Source organism: Serinus canaria, chromosome 8 (assembly GCF_022539315.1).
Source record: "Serinus canaria isolate serCan28SL12 chromosome 8, serCan2020, whole genome shotgun sequence".
NCBI lineage: Eukaryota > Metazoa > Chordata > Aves > Passeriformes > Fringillidae > Serinus > Serinus canaria.
This window is the reverse complement of record NC_066322.1, coordinates 656003-682294: the sequence shown is the minus strand read 5'-3', so window position 1 is coordinate 682294 and position 26292 is coordinate 656003. Positions and strand designations below refer to the sequence as shown.

The following is a 26292-nucleotide window of genomic DNA, read 5'->3' as shown; positions in this document are numbered from 1 at the left end:
TGGAAACGCGGCGGTGCCGGGGATGCTCGGGAGGTGGCTCTGTGCCTGCAGGGATTTGTGGATTCATGGAGTTCTGGGTGACCAGGACACCGCGGGGTAGTTGCTTTTCCTCGGAGCTTTTCCCGGCCGGGTTTGCATCCTGTGCCAGCAGAGCTGCTGGGCTCGGGAGGGGCCCAGAGCCCCAGAGTGGGCAGGGCTGGGCTGGGGGGGACCCCAAATCCCACCCAGGGACACCTCCCACTGTCCCTGGTGCTCCAGCCCCAGTGCCCAGCCTGGCCTTGGGCACTGCCAGGGATCCAGGGGCAGCCACAGCCGCTCTGGGAATTCCAGCCCAGCCCCTCCTCATCCTCCCAGGGAACAATTCCTGCCCAATGTTCCATCCATCCCTGCCCTCGGGCAGTGGGAATTGTCTCCCTTTTGTCCTAAGGCTGAAATGTCAGCGCTCAGCCCCGCAGGGTTCCCCTGACAGAGCCCTCGAGGGCTCTCCCCGAGCTGAAGAATTGTTCCTTTCTTACCAATAAACAGCAACGTGTAGGAAAATCCATCCAGGAATTCATTGTAGGAGCTGCAGCACAAGAGGGACGACGTTTGCTCAGGGCAGCTGGCAATTCACTGCGGAAAATTTGGTCATTCCTCTTTCTCTTTCCCCGAATAAAGTCAATTATGGTGAAATAAATACCCTTTCCCCCCTTAAAAAGGAAAGGTAAGAGTTAGGAACAATACAGCCAAAATGTTTTATTTGGGCAATACAAATACAATCAAATCAAAAATATCACAGATTTTCATACATTAGTAAGAAGTTACTGTACACTTGAACAGTTGCCATTTTTTACAGCTAAACAAAGCTTTACCTTTATTAAAATGTATTTTCCTCTCACATAAAATATACACTTTGCACTGACGTATTTTACATGGGACACCTCTCTGGGGAAGAACAGCTCACGAACAACACGACAGGGCCACCTTCTCTACCCCACACAAGAGCACACGAAGCGAGACACACGGATCCTCCCGGGACACAGGGCTGCTCCCGGGACAACAGGGATCCTCCTGGGACACAGGGATCCTCCCGGGACACAGGGATCCTCCCGGGACACAGGGCTGCTCCCGGGACACAGGGATCCTCCCGGGACACACGGATGCTCCCGGGACACAGGGCTCCTCCCGGGACACAGGGATCCTCCCGGGACACATGGATCCTCCCGGGACACACGGATGCTCCCGGGACACAGGGATGCTCCCGGGACACAGGGCTCCTCCCGGGACACAGGGCTGCTCCCGGAACACAGGGATCCTCCCGGGACACACGGATCCTCCCGGGACACACGGATCCTCCCGGGACACAGAGCTGCTCCCGGAACACATGGATCCTCCCGGGACACAGGGCTGCTCCTGGGACACACGGATCCTCCCGGGACACAGGGATCCTCCCGGGACACAGGGATCCTCCCGGGACACAGGACTGCTCCCAGGGCTGTGGCTGCAGCAACCCTGCTCCTCCTGGCCTGGGCTCCCCCAGGGCCCCCTGCTCCACACTGCCGGGGTCGGTGCGTTTTTGGGGTCGGGGGATTTTTGGGGTGGGAGGATTTTTGGGATTGGTGGATTTTCAGGGTCAGTAGATTTTTTGGAGTTGGATTATTGGAGTCAGTGGATTTTTGGGGCTGGCGGATTTTTGGGGTTGATGGATTTGTGGGATTGGTGGAATTTTGGGACCAACAGATTTTTGGGGCCAGTGGATTTTTGGGGTCGGTGGATTTTTGGGGTGGGTGGGTGTATTTTTGGTGTTGATGGAGTTTTGGACTGGTGGATTTTTGGGTCAGAAGAAGGGACTTTGGGGCAGGGTGAGCACGGCTCTGGTGGCTTTTCCTGGGGTTCAGCTGCCAGGAAAGCCTTCCTGGGATGTTCCTGGTGCCAGGGCAGGGGTTTGGGGGTACAACACCACAGTGGGTCACTACAAAGCTGCCCTGATCCCAGGGGAACTCTGGAGCCACGGGGACCAGGGGAAATCCTGGCACGCAGGGCCGGTGGAGCCCTGCCCTGTGGTGCTGGGTGCCCCGGCCATCAGGACAGACCCAGGAGGGGTGGAAGTGGTGTGGGAACAGCTCTGGATCAGGGAGGCTCCGTGGGAGCCCTGCAGGAACTGCTGGATGGTTTTGGGATTGAGTTTGGAGAAGGGATGCAGCAAGGAATGCACTCACCCTACGGGCTGGAGTGAAACTGGGATGAGCTCGGGACTCTGCCAACCTCGGGTGAAACAGATCAGAGAGAGGGGGAAAGGGAATGTCACCGTGGTTTAATCCCGGAGAGGAGAAGTTCTGCTCTTAACCAAAGGAAAAACTTCTGGGAAAGGGATTTTCCTCCCTGCCCGTGGAACAGCAGCAGGGGATGTCAATGAGCGGCTTTGGAAAAATCTCTGCACATTTTAGAAAGGATTTTTATGGAATTGCAGGGAGGGAGATCTGTGGGACACGGGCACAGACACTGTGTGTGCTGCAGCATTGGGTCTGTACTGATCTGCCTCGGCCTGAGAGCCCCCAAAAGGCACCAGCCCCTTCTGAGGGCTCGGGGGGCTCGGGCAGTGCCTGCATCTGGGAATGCCAGCCCGAGCCTGGGGTCCCAAAGCGCCTCTCAGACCCCAGCTCCTCTCTCTGCTCCCGTCCTGCTTTCCACAGAAACACCCTCCCTGCCTCAGGCACCCCTGCCTGCCAGGACCTGGGGACAGGGGCTTGTTCCTCTTCCGAAACTCCTGCCATCCTCAGGAATAAGGCATCCGTTGAGTTGAGTTACTGTAAACCACTTGTGAAAAACAAAAATCCTCACCGTGTCCTGGCACCCCCAGGGGATTTCTTTAGAAATGAATAAAAAAGAGTAAAATATATATTTGTATATATATATATAGTTATCCTTTGCTAATCGTAACACAATGTACAATCTGAACCTGATTTGGGAATAAAATACAATCCTGGGTGGAAACAGAAGGAGAAGGGACTCAACACCTCCCGTGGTTTGTGCACTTGCTGGGTTCAATGGCTTTGTCCTCTCTGGGGCTCGGGGTCCCTCAGGGACCCCAGGGCAGCTCAGGGGCTCTGCACCCCCAGGTTTCTCCCACGGAGCCACATCCTCACTGGGAATGAGGATCAGATCCTCACTGGGAACAAGGGAGGATCAAATTCTCACTGGGAACGAGGATCAAATTCTCAGTGGGAGCAAGGATCAAATCCTCACTGGGAATGAGGATCAATCCCTCCCTGCGAGCAAAGATCACATCCTCAATGGGAGCAAGGATCAGATCCTCACTGGGAATGAGGATCAGATCCTCCCAGGAGTGAGGATCAAACCCTCCCCAGAATGAGGATCAGATCCTCCCTGAAAAGAGGATGCAGCCTTTCCTGGAATGAGGATCAAACCCTCTCCGGAATGAGGATCAGATCCTCCCTGGAATGAGGATCAAACCCTCCCCGGAATGAGGATCAGATCCTCCCTGGAAAGAGGATGCAGCCTTTCCTGGAGTGAGGATCAAACCTTCCTGGGAGTGAGGATCAGATCCTCTCTGGAGTGAGGATCAAACCTTCCTTGGAGTGAGGATCAGATCCTCCCTGGAGTGAGGATCAAACCTTCCTTGGAGTGAGGATCAGATCCTCCCTGGAGTGAGGATCAAACCTTCCTTGGAGTGAGGATCAGATCCTCCCTGGAGCGAGCCGCAGGTGCTGGATTGTCGGGCTGACAGAGGGATGGGCACACACGGAAGGAGCTCCCAGCCCTGGCTGGGGTGGGTGAGGAATTCCCGGCCTCTGGAGGGAGCCTGCTCTGCTCCACCAGCCCTGCCGGGAGCTGTGGGGATGTGTTTCTGCACGGCTGCTGCCGGCTGATGGAGTTTAAGTGGAATTTGATGCAGTTGGAGCGGCCCCAGCTGTGGGAATAGATTTCTGCAGCAGTGCAGGGGTGACCAGGGCACTGCCAGGGATTTGATTTCCTTGGATTCGCTTGGCTTGCGCTGCTGTCAGCTGTAAACAAGCCAGGAGACAAATCCAGGATGTGATCCTTCCAAACAGAGGCTGCACGTTGTGCTGGAAGAGGGGTTTTGGCAGGGGTGGGCGGTGGGCAGCGCCTGGAATGTGATGGAATTATGGCTCTGGAGTGGTGAGAATTGCACATTTTACAGAAACACCTCCAGGCTGATTGTGCAGAGCAGCTGTGGCTGCCCTGCATCCCTGGCAGTGCCCAGGCCAGGCTGGGACTGGGGCTGGGAGCAGCCTGGGAGAGTGGGAGGAGCAGGGAAGAGGAACTGGAAGGGCTTTAAGGTCCCTCCCAACCCAAAGCATTCCATGATTTTAGGATTACTCTTGGATTTATTATGAGTTCAGGCAAGAGTTCACCTGTGAGGAAGCTGCCTGTGCTCCCACAGGGCTGGGACTTGGCTTTGCCTTTCCCTGGTGCTGTGGGATTGTCCGGGATAAACCCAGGAGTGTTGGTGGCTCTCACTCCCCCCTCAGCTCACAGACCTGCAGCTTGTTAAGGGTTGGCTCTCGTGGCTGAGTTTCCTTCAGCCCCATCATTAATAAAATCAGAATAAATTTATTTAACTAAGCTGAGCTTTGGGAAATTCAATAAAAATGGTTTTCTTTACAGTTAAGGTGCGTTTGTGGGATACTCCTCGGAGGCTGGAGCATAGCTGAAGGTTTTTATATTTGGGACTGAGCATTCCACGTGTCCTTGCTTTCCTTGGATCACTGCTGTGGCTCTGGCTCAACTATGGAAACATTCTGGCATTGCTTAGGATTACCTGGCTATCTTCACTGTGGGCCCCAGTCAAACCCCCCCATTTGCAGGTTGATTTTATTCTTTCCCAGATTCCATTCAATGGTTCTGCCTCACTTTCTGCAGGGAATGAGAAGGGAAGGCCAATATTTGCCATGAATGAAAATGGAAATTCATAAGTCAACAGCCAGGGCCAGCCCTCCCTCTCAGTTACACAAACCCAGCGGGGTTTGCTTTGTTTAAAGCACCGAGGTCTGAACCTCTCTGATTTCGTGTTTATTTTAATAAGAGCATTTGATGGCTGTGGGTGGCTGCTTCCCAGAGCACACGTGTCAGACCTGGCAGGTTTGCTTTCTGAGAGGATGGCTTTGGGCTGGATTCACCCCAGCCCTTTATTCTGCAGGAAGAAGAGCGCTGGGCTCCTGCCAAAGGGATTTTTCAGCACTCCAGGGGTGGGAATGAATGGGAAACGTGGGTTTTCCTTCATCAGCCTTCTGCAGAATGGGCCCTGGTTCAGCTCTTCCAAGGCCATCCGATGGGATGGGCCCTGGGGTGAGGCGGGAGGGCAGAGCTGGGAGCTGCTGGGCAGAGGCTGGAGTGCCACGGGACACCAGGGAAAGCACATCCCCGGGAAAGCACATCCCAGGGAAAGCACATCCCTGGGAAAGGACATCCCAGGGAAAGCCCTGCTCCCCCCCTGTCACCACCGCCAGTGCTGCTCACAGCTCCCAAGGGCTGCTCTGTCCTCCTCCCCCAGGCTGCTGCCAGTAAAATCACACTTGGTCAGGTCAGGGATTTACTCCGGGCTGTGGAGGGAGGGAGGGAGGGAGGGAGGGAGCGGCGATCCCGGCGGGAGCGGGGAGCACAGACTGCTGAGGGCAACGGGAAACCCATCAGGGCAGGCACAGAGAGAGGGAGCCGATTCCAGAGTGGAATCAGCAAATTCCAGAGCGAGGGAAGCAGTTCCAGACACAGCTCCTGTGCTGTTGGGGCTCTGAGCACCACCCGGCCAGCTGGGCTGCCCCAGCTGGGTGGGATTCCCCCATTTCCCCATTTCCCCAATTCCTCATTTCCCCAGTTCCCTGCCCTGGGTGGGATTTCCCCATTTCCCCATTTCCCCATTCCCCCATTCCCCCATTTCCCTATTTCCCCATTTCCCCAGTTCCCTGCCCTGGGTGGGATTTCCCCATTTCCCCATTTCCCCATTCCCCCATTTCCCTATTTCCCCAATTCCCCATTTCCCCAGTTCCCTGCCCTGGGTGGGATTTCCCCAATTCCCCATTTCCTCATTTCCCCACTTCCCCATTTTCCCAATTCCTCAATTCCCCAATAATTCCCCATTTCCCCACTTCCCCATTTCCCTGGAGGGGCTCCCAGAGATGTGGAGGTCTCTGCAAGCAGAGGCAAGGCCAGGCTGGATGGGCTGGGAGCAGGCTGGGACAGTGGGATTTAGGGTCCCTCCAAAGCCCTGGGTGGGATTTAAGGTCCCTCCAAACCCAGTCCAGTCTGGGGTTCTACAATGAAGAGGGAGCAGCTTTGGAATATTGAATTGTTTGGGCATTGGCCACGTGATCTGTGGAATCCCAGCAGCACCTTGGAATGGATGGTGGGCAGAAACAGAGGTTACTTTTATTATTTTATAATTTAATTTAATTTAATTTAATTTAATTTAATTTAATTTAATTTAATTTAATTTAATTTAATTTAATTTTATTTTATTTTATTTTATTATTTATTTCAAAGCTCTGAGCTGGGCCCTGCCATTGGCCACTGTCAGCTCCCTGGAGAGCTCCAGATTGCCCTTGGTGTGCCTGGCAGGGATCAGCCTGGACAGGAAGGGGAAGTGGCTCCTGATTCCCTCAGCTGTGCAAACAGTGCCCGTTTTCCCTGTCCTGATTTGCAGTTTTCCCCAGGAATGCCTTTCCCAGGGCTGCCTTGCACAGGTGGAGCTGCCTCCTCCCCACCCTGCCCCACTCACTGCTTTTGCTGGTGAAACAGAGATTTGAACAAAACCTCTCCTCCAGATCCTGTCCCTCCCTCGGCAGCCAGGGAACTGTGAAACTTTATTAACACAGTGAGATTATTGTGTTTATTCCAATTTCACTGCTCACAGCTCAGCACAAAGCCAGCACTGCCTCATAATTCCTAATAAATCACCTCAAAACCACACTTTCATTACTTGTCTGAGGGTATTTTTGTTTTTCTGGGCTATTTTTGGCTCCAATCTCTGCTGCATCATTCAGGAGTGTCTGTGTGGTGGCTGCTCGGTGCTGAGCTGGGGGGAGGCAGAGCTGCTCCAAGCCCCAGCTCCGTTTGGGATGGTTTGTGCTCCTCCCTTGGAATGCCAGGAGCCTTTCTCAGCTCACTGCAGGTTGAGGGAGCCCCAGACAAGAACTCCTGGGCAGCCCCAGGGAGCCCTCAGGGGAGGATGGGGCTGCTGGGGTGCTCTGCTGGAATTCCAGGTATCAGCTTTATCCTGGAACTGCAGTTTGTGCCACACATTCCTCACGAGCCACTGGGACATCTGGAAAGCTAAAACAACTCTGTGTGTGACAGTTCTACAGCCAGCACTGCTTCATATGAAATAGATCCCCTGTCCTTAAAAACCAAAGATGAACTCTTCAGGTTTAGAAAAGAATTCCATCAGATGCATCATTGGTCTAACTACAAATCCAACTTTCAAGCGAGGCTGGTTTTTCCACTAGATGGTTTTGGTTTTGGGAAGGAGGACGGCTGGCAAGGCTTCCTCAAGGAGCCACAGGAATTCCACAGAGCCTGAGAAACCTGAATCTTTCAGGGAGGCACCTGCAGCCCCCTGGGAGGTCCCTGGGATGGTCACATTTCACTGGGCAGCTCCCCTCTGTCCGGGTGGGAGAGATTTCCAAAGTTAATTACGAAATCTTTGCCATTAAATATTCAGCAGCACTTATTTTGGAGTACCTCCGGTTTAATTTAGGTTCCTTGAAATTTTAATATCTGGCTTTAATATTTAATACTGCCCTGAGATGGGTGTAGGGATTTAAAGTCTAGGCTTTGAATGAAAGGAATCCTGGATTTCTTTATGGCAAAGGCTGTGATGGAGGGTTGAGGAAAGGGTCTGCCCTGAAAGGACCCAGCTCTTCCTCCTCTCACCCTACACACGTGTATTTTATGTGGAGGGGCACTGTGGGGCTCACTCTGCTCTAATTAAGGCCTCTCATTTATTAAAATATCCTAAAGACATTAGCAGCACAGCACCGAAAAGAAGAATCATTATGATCATCTTTAAGGTTGTGTTTTTCTTCTGGGAGGGGAATTAGCTGCCCAATTAACACACACCACTAATTTGGGAGCCACACTCGAAGTGAAACGAGTAACCCAGGATCTGTGGAATTATTTAAGGAGCTACATTGGAGTCAGAAAGCACAGCAGCCCTTGGAGGAGTCTGGGAGCTGCTGGGGCTCCGTGCTCAGGGGCTGCAGGGCAGCCTGGAGCTGGCTGAGCTGGGCATTGATGGGCTCAGGGTGAGGATGGCATGTGGGGACCCCAGACCCTGGCAGGGGCTCAGGGTGAGGATGGCATGTGGGGACTCCAGACCCTGGCAGGGGCTCAGGGTGAGGATGGCGTGTGAGGACCCCAGACCCTGGCAGGGGCTCAGGGTGAGGATGGCATGTGAGGACCCCAGACCCTGGCAGGGGCTCAGGGGGCTCAGGGTGAGGATGGCGTGTGAGGACCCCAGACCCTGGCAGGGGCTCAGGGTGAGGATGGCATGTGAGGACCCCAGACCCTGGCAGGGGCTCAGGGTGAGGATGGCATGTGAGGACTCCAGACCCTGGCAGGGGCTCAGGGTGAGGATGGCGGGTTAGGACCCCAGACCCTGGCAGGGGGCTCAGGGACCTTGGCACGGGGTCACAGACACCTGTGCCTTGGATTTTAGCCCATGAAAACAATTCCCAACTCTGTGTGAGGAGTTACAGGCCACAGGGGTTTGAGTAGAATGATGGTGAATTGTCACAGGGTGAAAAAGTAGAATTTTGGGGATTTAGAATGGGGGTTCAAGAGACAAGATGGAGGAATCTGGGTGTGTCCTGTCCTTCTTCTCCTTCTTGTTCTCCATCTCCTGTTGGGATGGTGACAGTTCTGGATTGGTTTAGAGCACACACAGACTGTCTGACACAGGTGATAGGGATTGGGAAATTATTGTAAATAAAGCACAGGTAGTTCTGAGTACAAAAAGCCAACACCAGCCCAAGGGCAGGGACTGTGCCACAACCCGACCTGCTGGACAGAGCTCAGCAGGGCAGAGACAGAATGGAATGGATAAGGGAAATGAAACAACCTTGGAAAGCAGAGCTGAGGAATCCCAACTTCTTATTCGAGTGTGGGGCTGGGAAAAAAAGAGACTTTCTGATACCTGGGGGTAATTTCAGCCACAGAATCCAGAGAGGTGTGGGGCCAGGCCGGGGCTGCTGCCAGAGAGCAGCCTGGCTGCTGGCAAAGATTTCATGGGAAAGGTCAGGCACTGGCACAGCTGCCCAGGGCAGGGCTGAGTGCCCATCCCTGGGGCATTTAACAGCCTGGGCACGTGGCACTTGGGGACACGGGGCACTGGTGGCCTGGGCATGGCTGCATTGGAGGATCTCAGAGGGCTTTTCCAAATGAACAGCTCCACAGGATACATCCATGGGATGTATCTTGGGGCTTCCAACCTGAACAGCTCCATGATTCCATGGGCTGTATCCTGGCTTTTCCAACCTGAACAGCTCCATGACTCCATGGGATGTATCCTGGCTTTTCCAGCCTGAACAGCTCCATGACTCCATGGGATGTATCCTGGCTTTTCCAACCTGAACAGCTCCATGACTCCATGGGATGTATCCTGGCTTTTCCAACCTGAACAGCTCCATGACTCCATGGGATGTATCCTGGCTTTTCCAGCCTGAACAGCTCCATGACTCCATGGGATGTATCCTGGCTTTTCCAGCCTGAACAGCTCCATGACTCCATGGGATGTATCCTGGCTTTTCCAACCTGAAAAGCTCCATGATTCCATGGGATGTATCCTGGCTTTTCCAACCTGAACAGCTCCATGACTCCATGGGATGTATCCTGGCTTTTCCAGCCTGAACAGCTCCATGACTCCATGGGATGTATCCTGGCTTTTCCAACCTGAACAGCTCATGACTCCATGGGATGTATCCTGGCTTTTCCAACCTGAACTCCATGACCATGGGAGTTCTGCTTTCCAGCCTGACAGCTCCATGATCCATGGGATGTATCCTGGCTTTTCCAACCTGAACAGCTCCATGACTCCATGGGATGTATCCTGGCTTTTCCAGCCTGAACAGCTCCATGACTCATGGGCTGTATCCTGGCTTTTCCAACTGAACAGCTCCATGATTCCATGGGATGTATCCTGGCTTTTCCAACCTGAACAGCTCCATGACTCCATGGGATGTATCCTGGCTTTTCCAGCCTGAACAGCTCCATGACTCCATGGGCTGTATCCTGGCTTTTCCAACCTGAACAGCTCCATGACTCCATGGGATGTATCCTGGCTTTTCCAACCTGAACAGCTCCACGACTCCATGGGATGTATCCTGGCTTTTCCAGCCTGAACAGCTCTATGACTCCATGGATGTATCCTGGCTTTCCAACCTGAACAGCTCCATGATTCCATGGGATGTATCCTGGCTTTTCCAACCTGAACAGCTCCACGACTCCATGGGATGTATCCTGGGCTTCCAGCCTGAACAGCTCTATGACTCCATGGGATGTATCCTGGCTTTTCCAACCTGAACAGCTCCATGACTCCATGGGATGTATCCTGGCTTTTCCAACCTGAACAGCTCCACGACTCCATGGGATGTATCCTGGGGCTTCCAGCCTGAACAGCTCCATGACTCCATGGGATGTATCCTGGCTTTTCCAATCTGAACAGCTCCACGATTCCTTGGGATGTATTCTGGGGCTTCCAACCTGAACAGCTCCATGAGTCGATGGGATGTATCCTGGCTTTTCCAAATGAACAGCTCCATGACTTCATGGGATGTATCCTGGCTTTTCCAGCCTGAACAATTCCATGATTCCATGAGATTTATCCCATTCATTGCAAAGGGGGAGAGGCTGGGTCAGCTCTGATGGCAGTGGTGCTGTTTAAATCCTGCAGCTGTCGCAGATCCCTTCCGGGGAAATATCCCATTCTATTCCATTCCATTCCATTCCATTCCATTCCATCCCATCCCATCCCATCCCCATTTTCCTGAGAGTGCCCATCCTGCAGAGCCCCCCTGCTGCTCTCCAGGGGCTGTGGATGTTCCTGCACAGCTCGAGGTGGGCTTTGGGAGCTCAGAAAATGTGATTTTATAGCAGAGCCGGAGGCAAGCCCGGTCCCTTGTCCCGTGGCACTTGGCTGCAGCGATCCTGGATGTGGGATTGTCCCTGAGGGAAGAGGCAGCTCGGGAAAGGGAGGCTGGGGAGCAATTCAGGCTTGAAGAAGTGACAAAGAAGGGAAGAGATGGAAATTCATCAGCTCCCGGCTGAATAAGGAGCTGTGAATCTCTTTGAGTGTAGCAGCTCTGCCAGCTTGCAAAGGAGCAGATGTGCTCACAAGATGGAGAGTTGCAAATAGTCAAAATACTGTTTTTTGGGCGTTTTTGTGCTTTAGTGATTATCTTTTTTCATCTAAAATAAATCCAGATTGTGCATAGGCTGAAAAACAAAATAACAATATTTGGAGAGTGGGAGTGTTTATTTAACAGGTGGCCTATTTAGCAAATGGTTTGCTCCTACAAAAATAATATTCCTGCAGGATCCTGCAGCAGTGATTGGGAACATCTGAGAGCAGGAAGGCGTTTTTGGGGGGTGATTGCTCACTGTGGGCTTGGGGTGGGCTGCTTTAATTAACAACATCTGCAGGAACACTTTGCTGAGTGCATTTGCATCTCTAATTGACTGGGAGTGGTGCTGGGCCCTGGAGAGCCCCCCCCTTCCCCGGGAGCAGGGGACCCCGAGGATGGGTTTGTAAGGACACCGGGATATTCCCCATGACAGCATGTTATCCCTGTTATTCCCAGGAATTTATCCCAGGCAGGGAACAAGCAGGAAGATGCCCCAGGGGAGAAGGGGAAGGGCAGGAGCTGAGCTGATCCCAGCATTTTCCTTAAGGCTCATTTTTGGTGGAAGTCTCTCTCTGCCCCTCAGTCACCAGCTCCAGCCTCGGGGTTTGCAGGAATGTTGGGGGATTTTGGGAATTGGAGGGCTTTGCAGGAGGATGATGTCCCCATGCTAGGGCCAGGGTTTGGATGTTCCCTGCTCTGGCTGTGATCCCCGTGCTGGAAGCTGAGCTGGGAGCTGTTTAATAGCAATATTTTGGGTGGCCAGGGGATAATTACAGACCAACTCCTCCATGTGACATCAGCTGTTCTGTGTGACATCAGCTGCTCCCTGTGGGACATCAGCCATTCTGTGTGACATCAGCTCCTCCATGTGACATCAGCTGTTCTGTGTGACATCAGCTGCTCCCTGTGGGACATCAGCCATTCTGTGTGACATCAGCTCCTCCATGTGACATCAGCTGCTCCATATGACATCAGCTGTCCCTGTGTGACATCAGCTGTTCCGCATGACATCAGCTTCTCCCTGTGACATCAAGCATGCCCTGTGACATCAGCTGTTGTGTGTGACATCAGCTGCTCCATGTGGCATCAGCCGTTCTGTGTGACATCAGCTCCTCCATGTGGGACATCAGCAGTTCTGTGTGACATCAGCCATTCTGTGTGACATCAGCTGCTCCATATGACATCAGCCATTCTGTGTGACATCAGATGCTCCATTTGACATCAGCTGTCCCTGTGTGACATCAGTTCCGCGTGACATCAGCTTCTCCCTGTGACATCAAGCATGCCCTGTGACATCAGCTGTTCTGTGTGACATCAGCTCCTCCATGTGACATCAGCCATTCTGTGTGACATCAGCTGCTCCATGTGACATTAGCTCCTCCATGTGACATCAGCTTTCTCTGTGACATCAGCCACTCTCTGTGACAGCGTGTATGTTCAGGTGGAGCTGGGAGCCAGGGAAGAAGGGGGAGCTCAGCCCTGTGAGCACCAGGGGGGCCTCTGCCCTTGTCTTGGTCTGGTGGCTTCTTTAGGGTCCAGGGAATGGGCTGGGAGCCCAGCCTGGGCTGCAGCCTCCTCCTGCTCCTGCTCCTCCTCCTGCTCCTGCTCCTGCTCCTGCTCCTGATCCCTGCCTTCCCCTTCCCCCTCCTGGGAGAGAAGGGCACCAAGAGATGGGGACCAGGAGATGGGAAAGGAGAGAAGGGCACCAAGAAATAGGGACCAAGAGAAAGGAGTGGAGAGAAGGGCACCAAGAAATGGGGACCAAGAAATAGGGACCAAGAAATAGGGACCAAGAAATAGGGACCAAGAGATGGGACAGGAGAAAAAGAGACCAAGAGATGGGGGCCAAGAGAAAGGGATCAAGAGATGGGAAAGGAGAGAAGAGCACCAAGAAATGGGCACCAAGAAATGGGGACCAGGAGATGGGAAAGGAGAGAAAGAGACCAAGAGAAAGGGACCAAGAGATGGGAAAGAAGAGAAGAGCACCAAGAAATAGGGACCAAGAGAAAGGAGTGGAGAGAAGGGCACCAAGAGAAGACAACCAAGAGATGGGAAAGGAGAGAAGAAGACCCAGAGACAGGGATCAAGAGATGGGAATGAAGAGACAGAGATAAAAACACAGGGACCAAGACCCAGAGTGCAAGGCTTCAGGAGCAGCACACAGGAAGGTGCCCTGTCCCATCACACCCTTTGTCTTTCTGCCACTCGTAACCCAAAGTACAGGGGAGGATGTGTGCACCTGTCCTGCTAAAAGTCATTTCCAAACGAGTCACGGGGATTTAGGATCCATAATTTTTGGCAAACACACATTAAATGCTCTTTACTCAGAAAACAGTGGCAAGCAAGAGCCATTGCTCCCCTGTCCCAGCCTCCCAGGCTGTTTTTAAACATTTTTAAGAAGGGATTTGCAGTAATTTACTCCAAAGTTAATTTTTTTCCCCACTTATGGTAAAAAATGTGAAAAGGTCAAGGATAATGAAAGAGCAGTGAATTTGAAACCCCGTGGAAGAACAACCCAGCGCTTTTAGCAGCTCACTTAAACGGGGGAGGAGAAGCAGCTCCTTCCAGGTTTGAGAGCTGTGCCAGCCTAAGGAAGCGTGTCGCCTCCTGCAGAGCCCAAATTCCTGCCAGGACCAGGCTCCTCAGGGGCAGGGAGCAGCCCCTGCCCAGCCCCACCTGAAGGGCCACATCCCAAATGCTGAGCACCCTCAAAGGATGCCGGAACTCAGGACATCCCTCTGGGAGTCGGGGGGTGCTGGGACCCCTGTCAGGGGGCTCAGAGACCCTGGCACACAGCCCAGAACACCTGTGGGTTTGACTGTGACCCATGGAGCAAATTGCCAGCTTTGTAGGAAGACCTGAAAGCCACAGCAGTTTAAGCAGTGTAATAATAAAATTAGCACTGGGTGAAAATGTAGGTTTTGGGATTTTTACTATAGGGGTTTTGGGGACAAGATGGAGGGATTTGGGCATGTCTAACCTTTCTTCTTCTTCTTCTCTACCTCCATCTTCTGCTCTGATGTTGGCACTTTCAGATTGGTTTAGAGTAGGAGTTCACTGTCTAACATGGGTGATAGGTATTGGAAAATAATTGTAAACGTGTTACACGTAGTTTTTAGTATAAAAAGATAGCACTGCCCCAGGGGCAGGCAGAGTGCCTGAAACTGTCTTGCTGAGTGACCTCGGCAGAGCAGGAGGAAACATTTTATAGATAAGATACAAAAAACAATTCTGAGACCGAGAACCGAAGAGCTTTGACTCATCCTTTGAACGTGCAGGCTGCAGCAGAGACTTTTCACACAGCTCAGGGTCACAGAGCCTGCACCCATCCGAGTCAAGGCTGCCCCTGCACGCCAGAGCCACCCACCCTCCGCAGAGGAAAGGCTGGTTTATGTTCAAAAAGCCTCAAAACAGAGGGAGGGCGGGGTGGCCCTGCCATCGCACCCTCAGCCAGCCATGGCAGACGAGGCTGCTGCTGCTCCATCTCGGCCTGGAGGGCTGATCTCACTCAGGGCTCAGGGCTGATCTCAGGGCTGATCTCACTCAGGCCTCAGGGCTGATCTCACTCAGGGCTCAGGGCTGATCTCACTCAGGGCTCAGGGCTGATCTCACTCAGGGCTCAGGGCTGATCTCACACAGGCCTGTTCTCACTCGGGGCTCAGGGCTGATCTCGCTCAGGGCTCAGGACTGATCTCACTCGGGGCTCAGGGCTGATCTCACTCAGGGCTCAGGGCTGATCTCAGGGCTGATCTCACTCAGGCCTCAGGGCTGATCTCACTCAGGGCTCAGGGCTGATCTCACTCAGGGCTCAGGGCTGATCTCAGGGCTGTTCTCACTCAGGCCTCAGGGCTGATCTCCCTCGGGGCTGATCTCCCTTGGGGCTCAGGGCTGATCTCACTCAGGGCTGATCTCACTCAGGGCTCAGGGCTGATCTCACTCAGGCCTCAGGGCTGATCTCACTCAGGCCTCAGGGCTGATCTCACTCGGGGCTCAGGGCTGATCTCACTCAGGCCTCAGGGCTGTTCTCAGGGCTGATCTCACTCGGGGCTGATCTCAGGGCTGTTCTCACTCGGGGTTCAGGGCTGATCTCACTCAGGCCTCAGGGCTGATCTCACTCAGGGCTCAGGCCTGTTCTCCCTCGGGGCTCAGGGCTGTTCTCACTCGGGGCTCAGGCCTCTTCTCCCTCGGGGCTCAGGCCTGTTCTCACTCGGGGCTCAGGGCTGATCTCAGGGCTGTTCTCACTCAGGCCTCAGGGCTGATCTCCCTCGGGGCTGATCTCCCTGGGGCTCAGGGCTGATCTCACTCAGGCCTCAGGGCTGATCTCACTCAGGGCTGATCTCACTCAGGGCTCAGGGCTGATCTCAGGGCTGAACTCACTCGGGGCTGATCTCAGGGCTGATCTCACTCGGGGCTCAGGGCTGATCTCACTCAGGCCTCAGGGCTGATCTCAGGGCTGATCTCACTCGGGGCTCAGGCCTGTTCTCCCTCGGGGCTCAGGGCTGTTCTCACTCAGGGCTCAGGCCTGTTCTCCCTCGGGGCTCAGGGCTGTTCTCACTCAGGGCTCAGGCCTGTTCTCCCTCGGGGCTCAGGGCTGATCTCACTCAGGGCTGATCTCACTCAGGCCTCAGGGCTGATCTCACTCGGGGCTCAGGGCTGATCCCATTCGGGGCTCAGGGCTGATCTCGCTCAGGGCTCAGGGCTGATCTCACTCGGGTCTGATCTCACTCGGGGCTCAGGGCTCAGGGCTGATCTCACTCGGGGCTCAGGGCTGATCCCATTCGGGGCTCAGGGCTGATCTCGCTCAGGGCTCAGGGCTGATCTCACTCGGGTCTGATCTCACTCGGGGCTCAGGGCTCAGGGCTGATCTCACTCGGGGCTCAGGGCTGATCTCACTCGGGGCTGATCTCACTCGGGGCTCAGGGCTCAGGGCTGATCTCACTCGGGTCTGATCTCACTTGGGGCTCAGGGCTCAGGGCTGATCTCACTCGGGGCTCAGGGCTGATCTCACTCGGGGCTGATCTCACTCGGGGCTCAGGGCTCAGGGCTGACCTCACTCAGGGCTCAGGGCTGATCTCAGGGCTGAACTCACTCGGGGCTCAGGGCTGATCCCACTCGGGGCTCAGGGCTGATCTCGCTCAGGGCTCAGGGCTGATCTCGCTCAGGGCTCAGGGCTGATCTCCCTCGGGGCTGATCTCACTCGGGGCTCAGGGCTCAGGGCTGATCTCACTTGGGGCTCAGGGCTGATCTCACTCGGGGCTCAGGGCTGATCTCGCTCAGGCCTGTTCTCACTCGGGGCTCAGGGCTGATCTCGCTCAGGCCTGTTCTCACTCGGGGCTCAGGGCTGATCTCACTCGGGGCTCAGGGCTGATCCCACTCAGGGCTCACATTTAGGTTCCTGTCCTGGGCATTAATGGGACCAGCGTGCCTCTGAGTGGGCTGGGAGGGGACAGGCTGATGGCTCCACACAGGAGTCACAGGGTGTCTGTGCCAGCTGTCTTTGGTTTGCCGAGAAATCCTAAAGGGAGGGAGCAGATCTCCCCCTCTGGATACTGACTGGAATAAAGATCCAGCTGTCCCTGCAGGCAGCTCGGGAGCTGGCAGAGCGGAGGATGGGGGTGATGAGTGTTCCTGGCTGGTGAGGGGGCTCCTGTGGCTGGAGCAGCACTGTGCTGTCCCCTCGCTGTCCTCACTGCTGCAGAGGGGTCATTTCTGTGTCCCCGAGCTGGGCTGGGGCACTGCCTGGGAACGGGGGTCACTTTGGGCTGGGCTGGCGGTCACTGCTGCTCCTGGAGGGTTCCGAGTGCCCTGTGGGAGAGCTCAGGCCCTGCCGTGCCCCGGTTTGTGCAGGGAGGGAGCCGAGGTGCCTGTCACACTGCTCCATCCCGGCATGGCTCTGGGATAACCGGAGAAACCCTGGGGGTAACTCTGGCAGTGGGGGTGATGGTGGAGCCCAGGTCAGCCCCTGGGACTGATGTGCACCCCTGAGCCCCCAGGCAGAGCCCCAGGGCCTGTCCTGGCCAAGGGCAGAGAGCTGGGGCGGGTGGCACTGCCCTCCCCATCCCACACCTCGCATTTCCATCCTGCCGCTGACGGGAGCGCTCCCTCTGCCCTGAAATGGGAATGACTGAGAACTCAGCTCATGAGAGGTGGCAAATGTGCTGATCTCCGCGTTTTTTAACATGAGAATTTTCTAATAAGCAGGAGCCTTGGAGCCCTTCATGAATTAGGCATCAGGAGCCCGAGCAAGCAGCGCTGAAGGTGCCCCGGCAAGGCCTTGCTCACACAGAGCTCCGAGAGCAGGATTTGCTGACAATCCCTTCCCCAGCAGCCGAGACCTCGGTGCCACTGCCTCGCCCTGCCTGTTTCCAGGTAGATTATGGACTTTCCTGGCTGCAGAGCAAATCCCTGCCCGGCCCTGGGGCTCAGGGCAGGAGCAAAAAGAGGAGCCAGCCCGGCCCGGCCCGGCCCAGCGTGGGGTCCCTGTCCCACCACATCCCCCTCGCTCCTGGCCAAACCCAGAGCCAGCTCTTCCCCGCCCTGCCAGTGCTGATTCCTCTGCTCTCAGTGCTACTAAGGCAGAATGGAGAAGTTTTAATTCCTGGGTTTTAAATTCCCTTTTTTTGCCAACATTTCCCCGTTTCCCGGGATCCTGTGTTGGAGCTGCAGCAGGAGAGGCTGTGGGTAGGTGGGTAGGTGGATAGGTGGCTCATTCCCACAGCCAGACCCCTCACTCTGCCCCAGCCCCAGGGATTTGGGCGGGTGGGGGCACATGGGAGAGGCTGTGGCAGTCTTTGGTGGCACCACAGCCCTGCCAGCCCCACAGCAAACTCTGCACTGCCAGGGCTGGGGCGCCAGGCTCAGCTTCATCGTCTCCCCACTCCTCCTCACACATGGCAGTTCATGCAAGGATTTTTAAAACTACTGAAGATTCTTTTAAAAGAAATGCTTCCTCACCTTCCCCCTTTTTTTTTCCTCCAAAGAAGCACCCCCTCCATGGCAGCTGTGAAATATGGATTATTTACCTCCAGACTGGGCACGAGGCTGATCCAGCCTTAGAAGTAAATGCATATTTAGTCTTTAAGGCATATTTATCTATGTAAATACATATTTTGGTATACACATTCTTCATAACACAGTTCTGTGGGCCCTGTGGAGGTTTTGGTAGCAGAACATTTGCCATTGTCTATTTTGAACACTTGCTCAGAAAAATGTGCAAAAAAAGCAGCTGTCACTGGGATGGGTTTAACACTCCTGGATCTTAAAAACAGCATCGACTCTAAAAAAAACCTATTGAAAAGTTTAAAAAAAGCTGTCTGGCTCTGAAGGATCCTGCCAAGATACAAACCCCAGAGAAGCTGCATTTGTTCCCGAACTGTGAGACATGCCTCAGCTGAGTGTCAGCTCAGTCCCAGGGCCAGCAGCCGTGTGACAGCAGTGTCACCGCTCCCTCCCTCCAGGTGGGGACAGCCCTGAGTCCCCGCACCAGGAGCCCTCCCAGCCTGGGGGCTCCAACTTCCTGCTGGAAATGCTCAGCTAAGCCTTTTCTCGCCGTGTTGGGAATCCACAGTGTCAGCCTGGCGTGGCAGACGCAGGAGGGAAGCACAGAACAAACCTCCCAGCACTGCCCGAGGTGCCCCACAAATGAGGGGCTGGAAGCAGCCCCAGCCCCCTCCCGTCCTGCAGTCCCTGGCAGTGGCTGTGCCCACCCTGCTGCCTGCTCTCACAGCCCCCAGCCTGGCCCAGCCCAGCCAGGTGTGTCCCCCTGACCCCTCACTGCAGCTCCAGCCCTGCCCAAGCCCTGCAGAGCCCCCCAGCTCCCTGCCCCTCGCAGCCCCAGCACTCTCCTGCCTCACACAATCCCCCCTGGCACCCAGGCACTGCTCCCAGCTCTGCTGCTGCTGTGGGTTTGGGGTTTTCCTTTGGGGCTGGGCCAGCAGGGTGTCCCCCAAGTGAAGATCAGATGTGGGGCAGGACCTCTCGTCCGTGGCACCCAGTGGCTCTCCCTGGTGCCAATGCAAACATTCAACACTTCACTCTGCTTTTCATGTTTAATCGGGCTGCTGCTCGTTCTGTGCTGTTGCTGGACACTCAGGTTCCAAATGTCAGGAATCGCTGGAATGCAGGGTTGGATCCAGCCACAGCATAGAACCTCTCCCAGTTTTACACACGTGGGTTGGGTTATCCATTGCCTCGTTTTTCCCTCTGTGAAACTGCACTGACACAAGACTTCCTGCAGCACCACTGTTTCTAGTGAATGGATTCTAAAATAGAGCACTTTAAAGCTGCAATACAAGAGAGATTGGGATAGCAGGGCTGATAAACTCATCTGAGGTGAGTTTGTACCCTTTCCTTGCAGAATGGGTTTGTTCATGTTATTCCAGGTTTTAAAAAATGCCACATTTCTGAAAACAGCAACTGCTTGGCACAGGGCTGTAAATAATAAGAGAAATAACAGAGTCTGTCCCTGACCACATGCAGAGTGACCCAGGACGTTTTATTGCCATTTCTGGAGCAAACAGCTCTGCTCTCTCAGCAGGGACAGCAGAGGCACTGCCCCTCCTGGCTGTGCCTGGCCTGGGACAGCTCAGGCTGAGCCCAGGGAGCTCCCAGCCCTCCTTGCTGGAAAAATGGGATCTTGGGCCTGCTGAGTGTTCCCAGGGCTCAGCTGGGGCTGCTCACTGCCAGCACCTGAGTGAGCAGACAGAGTGGGGAGCTGGGCAAGTCCAGCCACTACTGGGGCTCACACTCAGAGCCTGGGAGTGGTCACAGTGAAAGGGGTGCTGCCCACCCAAGGCCAGGCTGGACGGGGCTTGGAGCAGCCTGGGATAGTAGAGGTGTCCCTGTTGTCCCTGTCCCTGTTGTCCCTGTCCCTGGCAGGGCTGGGATGGGATGGGCTCTCCCACCCCCAGCCAGCCCAGGATTCTGTGATAAGCATTTTGTTGTTCCTGCTGTCAGTAGCTGTTGGTGAGCAGGTCAGGAGCTCTTGGGACCACCAGGGCACGTGGTGGCCAAGGGCTGCTGGCCACAGCCACCCCAGTGAGTGACACAGGTGGCAGTTCTGTGTGAGGCCGTGCAGGGCAGTGAAGGATGGAGCACCATTGGACAGGATTTCTGGGCTGGTCCTTCAGGGTGTGCCAGCAGGGTCCCCTCCACGGGAAGGCGTGGGGGCTGCAGGGACAGCCCTGGCCAGGGGAGCAGCTCCCCCAGCCCTGCCTGCCCAGGTGGCTCTCCCAAGCACGGCCACCTGCCCTCAGCAGGAGCGGCCTCGCTGCTGCCACAGGGATATGTGGGGAGAGACAATGATACTCCAGGTGTCTCATGGTTCAAAGCATCCTTTATCATTGCTAAATCAGCCAAACCAGTACAAAATTGAGTGCAAGAAAAATACCAATTCACGTTGGCTTTGCCAGCAATACAAAAGGGACGACCCTGACATTTACAGCCAGGGGGGAATTTGGGGGAACATTCTGACATTCAAAAGGTGCCACAAAATCGTTGGAGCTCTATTTCCTAAGGGGAAATGTCGTTTTTACAGAGGTCACCTACTGCTCAGTGGTGGAGGGAGGGAGGGAGGGACAAAAGGGACTAGTGCTGCCCTGGAGCTGAGCCCTGCCCCTGGAGCAGCTCCTGCAGGGGCAGAGGAGCCTTCCCTGGCAGCCCGGGCACCTCTGCCTCACCCAGACATCTCTTGGGCTCAAAAGGATGCTCCAGCCTTTCCCAGAACACATTCCAGACCGGTTGGAGAGGAAGAGGAGTGTCGTGTTTCGTGAAGGCACAACCATGCTGAACTGGCAGGAGGGAGGGAAGAGAACGAAAGCGGCACTGCGCAATGCAGTTATAGTACAAGGCTCATTCTTGGAACCTGAATATCATGCTAGAAGAAAATCTAGATATGTGTCATATTTTGAAGAAATATTTTGAAGGCAATATTATTCGATTTTTTTTTTTTTAAACTCAAAAAAGAACGAATGTTTTTCGTGTAAGTTTGGATAGAATGCTAGTTGAGAAGGGAACTGAATGTTTGTATTGCAGCCTTAAAGAAGCACATTTTTACTGCAATATCCTTTTTTTGTAAACTACAGTCTGCAAGTCAGCAGACCATGACTGAATGCTTCTGAAAACTTGTCGATTACAAACATGAAATCACAATTAATATCCTCTAAAAGTAATTTCAGAGTTCTCACGTCTTAGAAAAGGACAATGTGTACTGTTCCACAAGGTAATGCAGCTAATCAAAGAAAAGGAGTCGAATTAAAGTATTTACATAATGAGCAATTCTACAGAAGGCGATCATCCCCATGTAAGCACTGATTATATCCCACGCCGCTTTTAACAAACTCTACCAGATTGGATCCAGTCATCAGCACTTTCAGAGAATCCTTAAAAGCCTTTTATGGGTCTTTACATTTAGTGCAGAAGGATGTTCTTCAGGTAGAATATGCTGCTGAGGGAGGAGAGCGTCAGCACCAGGGACCAGCAGGAGAAGAGCACCTCGGCGTGCCCGGTGATGCCGTACTGGGCTGTGCTGGGAGCTGCAAGGCAAGCACAGGGGTCAGGGTCAGGGACAGCTCCCTCTCTCAGCCCCCCACCTTCCCCTTCTCCGTGGGTTGTTCTCAGCAGAATTGCCCTGGGAAGCAGGGAGGAGGCTGCGAGCACAGCCCAGCCCTGCTGCCACCCCGCCCAGGGAACAGCCCCGCTTGCTCCGGGAATTCAGATTGTTTCTGAGGCAAGCACTTAGAAATGGGAGGGCTTCCTTTTTAACCAGCTGAATAATCGATCCATTTTCAAGTTACTGAGGGTGAGGATCTGCAGTGCAATCAATGAGAGGGGACTGGATTAAGCCCTCATGGAAAACAGCTCCTTTTCTGCCCAACTCCAGAAGCCAGAGTCTGACAGTGCTGCTCAGCTAAAGACATTAATACTCATTCTGAAGAAATTGTACTTATTTGTTTACCACAAAGCCTTGCTCGAGTTCCTGGGTAAACGCACACCAAGTGCAAAGAGAAGGAAACCAGTGCTGAGGAGCAAGGGAGGAGCTGGTCCCTGGGACTGAGAATGTCCCAGCTGTGCCTCAGGGATGCACCTGGCAGAAACCCTGTCCTTGGCAGGACAAGGGGAACGGCCTTGAGCTGGGTGAGAGTTGATTCAGGTGGGACAGGAATTGCTCCTGGCAGGGTGGGCAGGCCCTGGGATGGAATTCCCAGAGCAGCTGTGGCTGCCCCTGGATCCCTGGCAGTGTCCCAGGCCAGGCTGGACACTGGGGCTGGAGCACCTGGCACAGTGGGAGGTGTCCCTGCCATGGCAGGGGTGGCTCTGGGTGGCTCTGAGGTCCCTCCCAGCCCAGACCAGCCCAGGATTCTGTGAATCCCAGGGGTTTGCTCCTGGAAAGCCTCGGGCAGGAGGGAGCCCAAGGAGCTGCTCCCTCGCCCTGCACCAAATCCTGTTTGCTTTCCCAGGATGCAGCCTCCCAGTCCCCTGCTCAGCCCAAATCCTGGACCAAATCCAGACCACCGAGATCCCTTTGGTTTCTGTGCAGCCCCCTGCAGCTCCACGTGTGCTGTGTGACATTTCACTTGGCACAGAGAACGTGACACAACCCCAAACCCTCACCTTTCCCCCCTGCAGAAGGGTTCAGGTAATAAACCCAAAACAAAGCAAGATTAAACTCGGTTTTGAAGCTTAGTTTAGTGACTGATGGCTGTGACTAACTGCAGACCAGGGCACTTCCTCTCCTCTCATTACAAAAGGACTTTCTGAGCTCAGTCAGGGTGACAAATCAACCTTTAATTTATCATGAGGGCCGGGTGGGGAAGCTGGAGCAGAACACAGGTGCTGTTTCATTTTGTGGCATGAAGAGAGTTTCCCCAACTTGAGGATAATTTGAACTCCAGTAGCTCTAAAAGCCAGAGGAAAATTATGTTAATCTGATTTCCTGCATAGGAACCAGCTCTGTCTTCCCAGGGCTTTTTAAATCATACCTGGATTGTTTCTGCACAAAGGCAAGAGGGGAGTTAATGGGGGGGAAATGCACTGGCTTGGGAGATAATAGAAAAGTTACAGTTCCCAAAGCTGCCTAAGCAGGAGAATTGGATGGAAAGGAAACCTGAAGGAGAAGCAAACGTGGAGAAGCTTAATTATCCATTATGATGTCACACGAGGCCTACTGCATGACACATAGTTTAAAATATTGGGCTGGACTCTTAAAAATTCTTAAAAATTAATAATCTCCTGCAGACTTTTTCTTCTCCCCCTCAGAATTTTGATTAATTTTTCCTGTGGCTCCCTGAATTTATTGCTGGCCAAGCAAAACGCTGCTGCTGGATATTAATAAAATCCCGAAGCTTTGTGCTGATGTGTAAACTTTAAAAATAAACACACCTTTAAAATTTAAAGACTCTTAGCATGGTCTGCTCAGTCCTTGATCTACTCTGAGTAATTATTTTGGTGAGGACTGAGCAGTCCTTGCTTTCCTGTGCAAGGCCGTGCAAGGTCACTTTGTTCTTGGCTTGGTATTTTTCAAAGCACTTTGGATGGTTCTCTGTGTCAGACTAAGCCCTCGGTTTAGGGAAAAATGAAAAGGTTCAAATGTTTGAGAGCAGCAAAAACCAGCTGCCTTTTCTACCCCCAATGAAATATTACCCTGTCATTGTTTCTCACACACACACACACACACACACACACACACACACACACACACACGAGCTCCCAGTCTTAATGTTTATGCAATGGTGGAGGAATGTGTGATTAGGCTTTAAATAAAAGCTGGAATTGTTTGAGTCTGTGGTTACACCTGCAGCCATCCTGGGCATTTCCATGAGCCCCATGCCCAGCGTGGCACAGAGCTGACTTTGGAGGGGGGGTGCCCAGAGGGAGGGAGAGCTGTGTCCAGGGAGGGGCAGGATGGGCTCCAGGGCTTTCTCCAGGGTAGGGTTGCCCAGCCCTGGCACAGCTGCCCAGGGAGGGTTGGGTTCCTGTGAAAAATGCCTGTTTTATGATTGGCTTTTTGCTAATATTACACTGAATATTGTATGTGTTGTGTTAGAGAGTGATGCTGTGTTACTTCTCTTAAGGAGTGTGTGAAATATCGTTTTAGGTTATAACAGAATGTTAAAATAGAAACTATGCCTTTTTTAAAGAAAGGACTTGCAGTGAGATGGCAGCCACAGAACACCTGAATCTTTCAGAGAAAAAGAATTTATCGCCCCATTATCAGAAATTAACTTCTTCCTGCCTGCTCAGCCCTGGAGACACCATCAGGATCCAGAGGAAGGAGCTGATCCTGCCCAGACAGAATCCTGTGTGTGAATGGAATTAATGCACCATGTGTGAGCTGTATGAACATACAACAGGCTGTTGTTTTTAAGGGTTAATCCTCTGTTAACAGGTGTCTTTTTTTGGGCTTATTTTGCCCAGAAAGAGGAACCTGGACTGTCCATAACTCTTTGTTTTAATTGTCTCATATTGTCCTAATCCAAATTGTTCAAATTACTATTACTCCAATTATATGACTATTTTTATAACCATTTTACTGCTATTAAACTTTTACAATTTTAAACACAAGGGATTGGTGTTTCTCACAGTTCCCCATCCCCAGGGGCACCTCCAAGCCCTGTGCAGGGGACACTTGGGGACACGGCTCAGGGGTGGCCCTGGCAGAGCTGCCCGTGGTTGGACTCCTGCTCTGGGAGGGCTTTTCCAACCTAAACCATTCCATGACACTGAGCTCTGGTGCTGCAAATTCACTTCAGAGCCCGGGGGGTGACACCTTGAAATGCCCGAGAAGAAAGTGAATTTCCATCTAGGAAAAGATCAAAAGGAGCTCCAGGAGCAGCCTGATGTCTGGCCCACCAAATGACCCAGGATTTACAGGGCACAGTGGGTTTGAAATGCCAGCTGCAGCCACTCAGGGGCAATCATTCCCTTTCCTGCTGCTGGGTAAGTCCAATTTTGCTGAGAGCCAGAGTGGCTGCATCCCTCTGGGAAAGGGGAAGGGGACACACACGGAGCACCACCAGGGCTGGGGGGGAAACTGAGGCCAGAGGGGACCTTGAATGTCCCCTCAGGGCCAGGAGAAATCCCTGCCTGGCCACGACAGCACCCCAGTGCCAGGCACACCTCGCGTGCCCACGTGCCTTTGTGAGCTCTCCTTTTTTCCAATTTGGGGATTACTGGACCTAATCCTAATGTTTTACACCAGCCAGCACTTGTGGAAATATTTAAGACACCCTTAGCACAGATAGGATTATATTCAGACATCTCTCCTGGTGCTGAATAGAAAGGAACAAAGTAATATTATATCAGTATCTCTAATTAATACAAGAGATTAGGAGAAGTGCTATGCTATGCTGGAACACACAAACCAGCATTTCCTAGCACCAAGGGCTGCATTAACCAGAAATAATTATAAGCTTTAATGCTGATGCTGTGTAGACAAAAGCACAGACCCCTTTAGGTTGTCTGAATGAGCAAGACTAATTCTGTTAAATGGATTATGCAGGGAGATGTTAATAAGCATTTCATTTCACCATATTCAGGTTAATCATTTACTAAAGGAAAGCCTTAATAAATTGGATTTTTTGGTGCAGCATTTAAAACATACAGAGAGGGAAGGAATAAACTAACTCAAGGTCAGAGCAGCAAGGCAAAAAAGGAGGATGAAAAAGGCTGGGCTGTCAAATAAGGTTCTTTTAAAAGAAAAGATGGGGAGATAATGGGCCTCAGAAGGCTCTGGGAGGCCTGGGGATAACATCTCTACGTTCTGTTCCACTTGAAGCTGCTGGAGGATTTATGGCTCTGGAGGAGGAGGCCGACAGTCCGTAAGGACTCTGTCAGGGAGCAGCAGTGCTGAGGGGCACAGGGTGCCTGCAGAGCTCTGGAACCAGCTCCTCTGGCCAGGGAAAGGCAGCAGGGAATCCTCCCGGGAGGGCAGGGAGCA

General features: G+C 53.3%; 2 protein-coding genes and 1 long non-coding RNA gene across 53 annotated transcripts in view; 1 reads left to right on the top strand and 2 right to left on the bottom strand.

Annotated features, from left to right (window-relative positions):
• Positions 1 to 710: 710 nt before the first annotated feature.
• LOC127059878 (uncharacterized) lies at positions 711 to 15306 on the bottom strand. 50 transcript variants are annotated; one of them, XM_050977725.1, is made up of 8 exons: positions 10533 to 14132; positions 10396 to 10441; positions 10168 to 10351; positions 10032 to 10077; positions 9815 to 9906; positions 9631 to 9722; positions 9493 to 9584; positions 711 to 9446 (listed from the first exon to the last, which is right to left on the bottom strand). In XM_050977725.1, the coding sequence occupies exons 1-8, from the start codon at positions 10845 to 10847 to the stop codon at positions 9030 to 9032; spliced, it is 1284 nt and encodes a 427-aa protein (XP_050833682.1). In that variant the 5' UTR covers positions 10848 to 14132; the 3' UTR covers positions 711 to 9029. The 50 variants fall into 50 exon arrangements, 48 of the variants coding, with proteins under 48 accessions (XP_050833682.1, XP_050833679.1, XP_050833681.1 ...); XM_050977722.1 differs by having other exon boundaries at positions 9493 to 9538; positions 9631 to 9768; positions 10533 to 14090; XR_007778193.1 differs by having other exon boundaries at positions 711 to 3614; positions 3661 to 9768; positions 10533 to 14133.
• A 910-nt stretch (positions 15307 to 16216) lies between these two features.
• LOC127059879 (uncharacterized) lies at positions 16217 to 19881 on the top strand. The gene is made up of 2 exons (XR_007778195.1): positions 16217 to 16300; positions 16596 to 19881. It is a non-coding gene; the product is annotated as an uncharacterized LOC127059879 (long non-coding RNA).
• A 792-nt stretch (positions 19882 to 20673) lies between these two features.
• Positions 20674 to 26292, bottom strand: part of NEGR1 (neuronal growth regulator 1) — a 164109-nt gene continuing 158490 nt past the window's right edge. For both annotated transcript variants that reach the window (XM_018912563.3, XM_009088799.4), the window contains one exon: positions 20674 to 21889. In XM_018912563.3, coding sequence (XP_018768108.1) covers positions 21765 to 21889 — 125 coding nt within the window. In that variant the 3' untranslated portion in view covers positions 20674 to 21764. The remainder of the gene's footprint in view (positions 21890 to 26292) is intronic.